We start from the raw sequence: 10243 nt of genomic DNA, 5'->3' as shown, positions 1-10243 counted from the left end.
TCCGCTGATATGACCACGACGTCTGAAGCTGTGTTCAGTGTGGTCTATTCATATTAACTTCATTTTCTTCTCAAGCACAGTATTCCAGGTTCAAAAACCATACTTCTAAAGTAAGAAAAAACCCCAAAACAAAATAGTATTAAACATTGTACTGTCTTTGATGTATACTAACCTGTTCCAGTTTCACAGCCATTAGTGTAGGTATAATATGATTTCACTTTTTTATTTAAAGCGATGACTGAAACATTCAGTATAAGTTTACAACATCATGATTCTATGACTAAAGTTACATAATACAAATGTAAAAAGTTAGTAAACGTAACTTAGTAAACAGTTCTAATTAAAGTAATACAGAACATAATCAGTAAAGAATCATCAATAAATAAATTATAACATCCTTTTTTTTAATAGCCTGGTCTTTTCACATTAGATTGTTGACAGGGATAAATGATAAAGTGCTGCTAAAGTGGCCACACGGAGGTACCATAGTTTGTAAACACAAAAATGGCCACACGGTGGCGCTATTGTGTATAGAAACGCAACTGAGATGTTATAAGATCAGTGATGTTTTGAAAATGTGTTATAGATTGAATGAGTGGATAAGCACACTGACATGACACATGAGGATTAAACCCTTGTCTCTGTCCTAAGTGTTTCACTGACTCTGTGAAGGCTGTGAATGTGGTCTGGTGATGTGTTTAAACCTGGAGCACACACAGATCACTCATTATGAAAGCACAGGCACACTATAAAAGACAGAAAACAGTGTGCAGTGCAATAATGAGACTGGCCTCTGACAGACAGGACTCTTAGAGCTGGGCCGCTGGTGCCTGGACCGGGTGAGGATACATTGGCACACTGTACTCGGTGTACGCAGGGGGCAGGTCATCCGGCTTAAAGCCCAACTGCAACACACAGAGAAAAGGTCATTAAGATATGACTATGTTTGGGCAACATAATGACCCAATAGAATTATTCTGTGTTATAGGAGAAAATATATCTGTGTTTTAAGTGAAACCTACTAAAAGAAAAACAATATTGTGAAATCCAGTGTTATTACTAATTTATGTCTTGGGTTGTTGTTTATTATAATCATGTCAACACTAAGCCATAGTGAGGGCCCCTCACCTCATTATATGCCGGAGGGGGCTCAGAGAAGGCCCCGTTGGTGTAGTGTATGGGAATGTCCTGGCTGTGACGAGGGACGATGTCCTCACTGTCCTGGGACAGATTTCTGGGGAAGGGGATCACATAAATGGAGGGTGGTCTGCCATCCTGCTCACTGCGTCTCCACGTCTCCCTCTCGATCTGCTCGTCTCTCAGACGATGACAGGCACGACAGAACGTGGTGCAGAACATGATGGTCAGGCCAAAGCCCAGCACGGCCATGAAGATCCTGGCGTCACATGAAAAACACAGTTACATTCACATTTAGTTACTTAAAAGTTTTTACTTGTATAAAAGGAAGAGTACAAAATAGACTTACTCAAGCACAGGGAGGTCCATCAACAACCTTGTAATTTTAGGAAATAATCTCTAAAAATGCTCTGTCAGAGGCCAAATATAAACAATATGAAATCAATGTTAGACAAATGGTTCAAACAAAACAAATTTATAAATGAAACAGTAGGCCTGTATGTGTTAATTAATCAATAGCTATTTCTAACACTATTCATACAGTCACAAGATAAACCTCACGTTACCTGGTAAATAGCAGGGCAGTTGACAGTGGAGTTACCTGAAGAATGTGGAATAAGTAAACATGCTGTTCCTTTTTATATAATTCCAGCTGATTTTCCCTGAAACGACTGCCTAAAATGTCTCGTGTTAATTTAGTTTGATTGTGATAAATGTGACTGTTACTAGGACAATTAGTGACACGCCTTTCACAGTGGTTCAAATAAACTACATATGAATACAGTGAACTATATTGGTTAATGTAATAGCGCCGTTAACAGTGGCTTACTTTAGTCCAGTATTTTTACACTAAACAAGAGGAGAAAAAGGACAGAGAATAACAAGAGGTCAAAATTCACCTTTGATCAGTTATGGCGGAACAGCAGTCAGTAAATACGCTCTGAACAAATACGAAAGAGCCTACATTCAAGGCCTAACAATCAGTGAGATGGAAATATAGTAGAGTCAAACTGTCTCAAATAATGGAAAAAGGACAATTCTGGTGGGCTTACCTAAATCCAGCAGGCCCCGTGTCTGTTGGACCGCTCTGAAGTCAATAGAGCAGAGGGCAGTTCCACAGTGGGCGTGTTACTAACAGGATGGCCTTTAGAGCATAATAATAAAGACCATGACATCTATAACAAATCATACAAACAGCTACCACAACTATTCTTAATATCCAAGAGATGCTCAACAAAATTCAACTATTAAGATACGTTTTTGAGAAAATATGTAAAAGTTAAGTAAGTTCATATCAAGCTGTATGCAAGAGGTTTATTAGTTTGTGCTCAAGGTTCAGAGGAAGAATTTATGACTAAGTTGTAAAAATAACAAGTCCCTCCTTTAGGACTAAATCACAAGATAAGTTAATGTACAGAACAGCAGAGCAGTGAGAGTTTATCAAGCGGTGACCTGCGACGATACACTGAAACAATGAATTAATGAGCAATGTATTGATCTCTACTGTATTGTGTGTGTTTACATAGTCCTAAGGATATGGACTTTTGTGAATGAGAATGGGCCATAAACATTTCCATTATTTGAAATGTATAATAGCTTTATAATAGTGCAGTTAATTGTAGACAAGTATACAACTACTTCTATATTTACACACTATAAAAAGGACATTTTGAGGTATTAAATAATGAAAACACAATTTTTTTCTTGAAATCGCTGACAAAACATTTTATTCACTCCAAAAATACATTAAATCTTGAACATTACAAGAAGCCAAACCTCTTTTTACTTTAACCAAACCAAACTATTGTTTATAGTGCAAAAACATATATTCCTCAATACAAAACATTCCCTCTGTACACACTTTTAGAATATGTACAATGCACTATAAAATGTCACACAAAATGACACAAATGTACTAACTGCAAGCTTCCATTCTGTCATAAGTCTTCGTGTACCAGTTTGCCAGAGTGCTTATTGAGCCAGTCCTGTAGCAGAGGCAGGTGGGTGTCCATCCAGTGAATGTTGTCCTCGATGGTCTCATAAGTCTGCTGGATACACCTCATCTCTGAGCCAGTCTCCTCAGTCAGGGAGCCGAAGAAGCTGCGCACCTGAACAGCAACAGGCCAAAGCAACAGACATTTAATATAGTGGCTCCACGTAGGCCTGCTCTAAAACAGCAGTGAACTGTTATAGTCTAACAGATTCCACGCTCTCACAACCCCTTTGGTACATCATTAACACGCACAGAGATTATCTTGGGCACATCTAGTTTTAGAACTGTTTTTTCAGAGGTTGAAGTGAAACTGGGGTGGACCACCTAAGCACAACCAATCAGAGCGCTGATTCCAGCTTTTACTTCCAGCTCTTACTTCCAGCATGCAGCAGTGTAATTTCCTTTTCTTTTTTTAAAAGATTTTCTGGCCGTAGGCTTTATTGACGTCAGGAAAGTAGTGTGAAATGGTGTGAGTCAGGAATCGAACTCACAACACTGCGGCCGGCTGCACTTGGAGTCCGGCATATGTGCGCTGTGCCTTAACCACTCGGGCAGCACGCAGCAGACTCATTTCTGTCGCAAAGGCCTGCTTTTACAAATGTAAAATTTACAAATTGCAGCTCTAAGTTAAAGCTGCATTACCAATGTTTTTCCCCATGAAGTATATAGTAAAAGCATGACTCCATACACTGTCTACATCTCACTGTACAACATTTTAGCCATCACAAATTATATATTAAAAAAAAAAAAAAAAACATGTGTGTTGCTATGATGCTTAAGAATGAGAGCCGATTGACTGTGGGTTGGTGGTCCACCCTGCTACACTTATACCCTATGTGAAAAATATATGCATGTAAATATTAATGATGCGCTGAAGGGTTTGAGAGCTGGAAACAAGAGGACGATTTAAATACCTACTTCCTCCTTTCACGGTAAAATGTATATCGCACTCACTCACCTCATCAAGCTTCTCTCTGGTGGAGTACTGGTTGGTCACACCATTCACCATAAAAGATACAGTGTTAGAGCCAAGGTCAAATCTACAGAGACACGAGGGGAAACGTCAGGGGCTGAACAAAATATAAAATTCTCAACAAGCGTCTCCTTTCACACGTGTACTGAAAGTGATGAGACTTTTTAAACTAACTTCTTAATCAGCGTGTGCCAGTTTGCCCGCAGGAAGTCCCAGGCCAGTTTGTAGCCACGAGGGTTTCTGCCGATCGACACCAAAACATCAGGGAGGTCCTGAGTCTTCATCACGGCCCCATTAAGGCTCTGCTTCAGCATCCTGAAAGTGCATGGATACAATAGTGAGTTCTAACGGTCTTTTTACTATGTATATAAAATGTATATTGTATAGGACTTATCGCACACACCATACAAGCTTGTCATGCAGGGGGCTCACAGCCATGGCCGTTTTCATTCGGCTCTTCACGGACATTTGCAACGACTGACGATATTTATCAAACAGGAAATCCCATCCTTCTGGCGTTCGGGCCCCAATCAAAAATACAGCCATAGTGACATCAACTGGAAGACTGAAAAAAAAACACAGAGAACTTAAAGCTTCCAGTAATAGACAGGAATTACCTTATTCGTATCAGTGATCTTATACCTCATCTTTCCATCCGATTCCTTCCACGTGTTGAAAAGTTGAGTGGCTTTCTCGACGCAGGGAGTGTAGTTCCGGAAACAGGCGAAGAGCAGCAGATAGCTCCTGAGCACACGCTGAGACACTGACCCCAAGTCAGTCCACTCCTGACGGTCGATCAGGCCCCGGAACAGCGCCACGATGTAGTCCTGAGCAACAGGTCGTCGGGTAAACAAAGGGTACAAACATAAGACCAGAGTAATACAATTTAGAGGTAATACTTTGAGTTGAGTCATGATATGTGATGGTGTTAGGACTGCACAATATGATAAAAAAAAAGATCTCTAAAATCATTATTGATAATTTTGTAATACTTTATCCTTTAATTCTAATTTGTTCAAGATTCATGCAGGGAGGCTGAGAGGGAAACAAGTTTGGAACCTCTGTGATAGAGCAGGAGTATAAGATTAATACCGTGTCATATACACAAACATTTTTGGCATGGCCAGCAATAAAATGTATAGCTAGGTCTACATTTCTATATTTTTCCTACTACTACAGTGTTATACATACATGTTATACAGTATACTAAAGTTACAAATTGAGGAATTGGAGCTTTTTCTAATTTATTTGCTCCATTTTATTCTCCTGTACAAATTGGATATAATTTTCCAGTATTTTTGCACACCTTCATCTGGTTTTCAAGAACAGGCATGTCCCGTTTCTCCATCAGTTTGTAGAGAGGAACAAGCTCTCCAAATCCCTGTGTCACTGCCATAACCTCAGTCTCTTTGGACAAGTAGAGCGACAGCTCCAGAGCCTGGTCCAGCTTCACCTTCCCAATACTGTAGGATTCAGAGCAGAGTGCAGAGGACGATATAGGATGGATAGATACTGCTATAAAATATATGTTGAGCGTTGTATGCACCTGACAAGCTGGAAGATGTTTTGAATGAGGCTGGCTCGGTCGTTGCTGCTCAGGGCTGTGTGGTTGTGCTGGAGCAGTTTAATAATGGAGTCCCAGCCCTCGCCTGCGTAGTGCACCATATAATATCCACTCATGTCCACGTTAAACTTGACCCAGCTGACTTCCTCTGGCAGGTACAGAACATCTGCATGGGACAAGGGACGAGGCACAAGTAAATATACCATACTCAAACAAATAATAACATGCAAACAACTAAAAGACTTGCCAGTTTTAGTCTTTAACAGAAAGCGGTGGATGGTGTTTGATGCACTGGTTTTGTAGGTCAGCGGTATCTGCCAAAGGAATCTGTGCACAAGTCATAAGCCTCAGATGATTAAAAATGTTTTTTTAAAGATTGACAGGAAAGACATTTTTAGGTCTGAGTCACATTTGAGAATCAATGTTTAATACATTCAGCCACCCCCCAAATAAATCAATGCAACAGTTTACCCTTCAGTGAGGGAGGGGTCATTTGTTTTCAGGTAACGCTCCTGACTCAGTCTGACCTCCCGACCTCTGACCTCAACAGTGACCAGAGGAAAGCCCTCCTGCAGGGTCCATGTGTCCATGATGGCCCGGACGTCCAGCTCATCACTCGAATACCATTTCTGCACATGTAAACACAGAGGGGAGAGATATAGAGATCTATCTATCTATCTATCTATTACTCTAAACCATCAATACTCATTAAATACAGTGGCTTTGTTAACCTACTGAGGCTCCAGACTGAAGGTTACTCTTTGAACAAAATTCTTTATGTCTTGTTTCTCCCAGATCTAGAATATCTGAGTTGCAAATCTGAAACACAAAACAAAAAATGTAATTAATGTGTGCAGTACTAGGCCTTTTAATGATGTAGAAGGGCACGACAGGGAAATAGACTTACATCAGTGAGGCTCTCCCACAAATGGCTGTTGACAGTGTTTTGATAACTGTATTTCTTTAAGTATCTAATGATGCCGATCTCGAAGGCTTCAGGAGAAAGAAAGTCTTGCAGCATATTGAGGATGCACGCGCCCTAAACAACAGCAAAAAAAAATGCACGTCAACCAGGCACAGCAATCAACAGTTTATATACCACAGTCATACTTTATCATAGGAAACGTCATCAAACATCTCCTGGATCTGTGTGGGGTTCTCCACTGGAGTAGACACTGGGTGGGACGAGCTCAGAGAGTCCACCTCCATTGCCTCGAAACATTTTCCCAAGAAGAAGTCGTCCTGTGACAGATTTAAATATAGTTTTGTTAGAGTCATTAAACAAAGCAATTCAATGCAACTGACATAATTACTAAGGTTTAGACCTACCACTTGAAGTTCTGGGTAAGTGAGGTCCACAGAGATGTACTCCATGAATTTAGCAAAACCCTCGTTAAGCCACAGGTCATTCCACCACTCCATCGTAACTAAGTTTCCGAACCACTGGTCAAAGAGATAAACAACAAACAATATTATCAACGGCAAAATATGTATAACACAAGAGTTATTCATGTGCCAGACAACAAAACGGCACCTGGTGGGCAAGTTCATGGGCGATCACTTTGGTAATGCCCAGTTTGTCTGAAGCCGAGGACTTCTCTGGGTCAAACAACAAGGCTGTCTCTCTGTAGGTGGTAAGGCCCCAGTTCTCCATCGCACCGGACTGGAAATCAGGGATAGCAGCGAGGTCTGGGAGAAAAGAAGAACATTTTAGGTCATGGTTATTTCAAACCATAATGTATAGATAGTCCTACGTGAAAGTTGTAGTAGTAGTAATAGTGGTTGGTCAGACTTAGTGGAGGTGTGATTTAAAAGTGGCAATGCTCTAGGTTTTGAGGGGTATTGAGTTTTTTTTCTTTGTGCGTTTACATTTAGTGTGGGCAAAGACACTCGTGAATTACACCTCTTGAGAAGCTACAGTCCCAAAAAGCAATGCTACAATTACAGCTAAAACAACGTGAGGTCAAAATTGTGAGCTGAACCAAACCATTTATTTATTATAAATCAAATCCCGTCTCGTCTTGTGATTATTATCACACTAATTCTGTTGTTGTTGCCCAGACATAAAAAAAAAAATATGCATTTAGTAAGTAATTTAAGTAATACAAATAGTACATCACTGACCCTGTTTTGGTAGTGGGTAAGGAATGTCAAAATAGTCATCATAAAAGTCTAGAAGTTTGACAGCAGCATTCAGGGCAAATTCAGTCTGGTCGATCTTCTCAGGCACAGCGTAGACTGTAATCTGACAAAACATTGACATTGTTAATACAAATAGACAACATCATACTATCCAGCATAATAACAACAGAATGGAGTAAATGAATAACCTTGACACCGTGTTGAGTGGTTCGGCTTACGGACAGGAAGTCACACACGATATAGGCCACGAGGTACGTGCTCATTTTCACTGTGGTGTCAAAGTGATCCTCAAGCAAACCCCCCGGCAACTCCACCGTTTTTACCTGCACCAAACATAAAAAAGTGACTGCACATTGAAAGATATACCAAACATTACTCTTAACGTCTTTCTATTGCACATCTCTGTGTATTTACCGTGGGCATGTTGGATATGGCTATGTGGCGTGGCTCCCGGACAATCTGAATGGTGAAATTGGCTTTGAAGGACGGCTCATCAAAGCACGGAAAAGCTCCTCTGGCAAACGTGGCTTCAAATTGTGTCGATGCCAGGACTCTGGAGAGATCAAAGAACTGTGTAAGAGCCATAGGTTTGGTGGAAGTGCATGCTTTTATCAATGTGCACTAGTGACTGAGAAGGATGGGTGATAATGACAACAATTATGTTTTCTTGTTTGTTTCGTTTGTTTTTCTGAAAATGTACTAAAATGTGTCAGTAATTGTCAAACAAAGAGTGAAAGTAAATGTTTAAGTGCAGAAATATCACCTTATCACCCCTTTTTGAATATTATACGGCAGTGATGTTCAACCTTTATTGGGTCACATCACTTTCTTTTTATCCTGTGGCCTATCGCAGACTAAAACATGGCCAAATCCACTTTTAAAGGGGGAATATTATGCTAAATCAACTTTAATGAGCTTTTTAACGTCATTATTTGTTGTATTTCAATAGATTCCTGCATGGCACACTGGTTGAAAATGTATATATTGCAGACTAAAGAAACTGTTATCTTTTTAGACCATATTTCCTACTTATTACTGGTCTTTTTGCCCCTTACCTGACGTCCCCACTGCTTGATTGATAGCTGCTCTTGTAGAACCCATGAAAGCTTTCGGACAGGTTGGCCGCAAACTCAAGATGCACTTCATACTTTCTACCTTTGGTCAACAGCGAGTCTGAAATGAGTGCCAGCTGGTGGAAGCGAGGGTACTCCAAACACTCCAGGGACTTGACACCTTCAGGGCCCAACAGGAACACGTTTGACACTTGTAGCTGCTTGGCGTGCAACACTATCATCCTGGTGTCTTCTCGCACGTCCAGCTGGATACGTACCACCCCAGTGAAGTCCAGAGTGGTCAAGTTGGGGTGGAGACTCAGATCGTAATGGATCGGTAAGACTGATTTGGGAAGTCTCATGGTGGTCCAGGGAAAGGGCTGGCCATTAGTTGCAATGGGGGCATCATTAGAGCCAGCTTGGTTTGGAAGTTGTGCTCCAAATGAAAGAGAAAGAGACCCCAGCAGCAACAGCACAGCAGGGGCCAACATGGTGTCAATGAATAACAGCCCCACCTGCATAAAAGTAAAACAAATACAAACAATGAGCAGACTTGTTGTTGTACGTATATCAAATTTTAACATAACAGAATTAAACCAATTTAAATCAGCCTTATAGATGCAAGTTTACAACACAATGAGTAAGGAAGCAAGGCAAATATAGGCCATAAGCTGCTTTCGATTTCATCTGAAGTTAGTAAGAGCAAAGAAATAACTTAAAGTTAAAAGTAAAGGCTCTGAACACTAATCTAAGAGGAAACCTTATGGTGAGATGAAACAGTAGTCTATTTGAAATGAACTTACCATGTAACTGCGGGTTATTCAGGGAAACGCGGTCGTCACAAGAGCTGATAGTGAAAGTGAAACGGACCCAAAGGGATGCATTGTGGGAGGCGAGGCCAACTGTCGCATCATCTTTGTATAAGCGACTCTAATATGAAAGGTACAACCAGTTCAAATAGCTTGGAAATAGATACAACAATAGCTTGATTCTCAGTCCGTGGATGTGCCGCAGACTGGGTGAAAACACAGAGTCAGAGGTGAACACGCGAGGAGCTAAAACACAGTGTGGATACAGGAAGTGCAGCTTTTATTACGTGCTATTATAGCTTGGGCCGCTAGATGGAGCTATTGTTCTACAGCGTGATTGTTATGTAGGACTAAACATGAGTCATTTTCACCTTTTAAGGACTTCTTTCTGATAAAGTGGGAATTTTATAAGCTAATTGACAAGGCTCATCATACAGTAGCTTAGTTTTCAGACTGTACGTATACTTAGTTATCACCTCCAAGGCTACTTACAACTAAAAGTACATGTGTTATGGTATAATCTGAGCTCTTTCAGTGGTCTGTTGAGTCACTACAGTCTTTTATTCAGTCATG

The 10243-nt window shown here is 40.6% G+C and overlaps 2 protein-coding genes across 2 annotated transcripts; both read right to left on the bottom strand.

Annotated features, from left to right (window-relative positions):
• Positions 1-809: 809 nt before the first annotated feature.
• Positions 810-1643, bottom strand: LOC140347448 (uncharacterized). Its single transcript, XM_072433885.1, has 3 exons — positions 1487-1643; positions 1129-1396; positions 810-905 (listed from the first exon to the last, which is right to left on the bottom strand). The coding sequence occupies exons 1-3, from the start codon at positions 1504-1506 to the stop codon at positions 810-812; spliced, it is 384 nt and encodes a 127-aa protein (XP_072289986.1). The 5' UTR covers positions 1507-1643.
• A 1286-nt stretch (positions 1644-2929) lies between these two features.
• Positions 2930-9376, bottom strand: erap1b (endoplasmic reticulum aminopeptidase 1b). The gene is made up of 18 exons (XM_072432635.1): positions 8865-9376; positions 8224-8362; positions 7998-8132; positions 7792-7912; positions 7202-7356; positions 6997-7110; positions 6778-6909; positions 6575-6706; positions 6403-6486; positions 6139-6296; positions 5915-5994; positions 5650-5833; positions 5410-5566; positions 4746-4930; positions 4507-4668; positions 4278-4418; positions 4089-4170; positions 2930-3245 (listed from the first exon to the last, which is right to left on the bottom strand). Exons 1-18 carry the CDS (start codon positions 9350-9352, stop codon positions 3075-3077), a joined length of 2820 nt encoding a protein of 939 aa, XP_072288736.1. The 5' UTR covers positions 9353-9376; the 3' UTR covers positions 2930-3074.
• Between the last annotated feature and the right edge of the window lie 867 nt (positions 9377-10243).

The sequence above is a fragment of the Eucyclogobius newberryi genome, unplaced genomic scaffold (genome assembly GCF_026437365.1).
Source record: "Eucyclogobius newberryi isolate DKJ021-1_F unplaced genomic scaffold, fEucNew1.0.hap1 SCAF_6, whole genome shotgun sequence".
Classification (NCBI taxonomy): Eukaryota; Metazoa; Chordata; class Actinopteri; order Gobiiformes; family Gobiidae; genus Eucyclogobius; species Eucyclogobius newberryi.
Note: the sequence above shows the minus strand (reverse complement) of the source record. Positions and strands in the feature narration are given on the sequence as shown.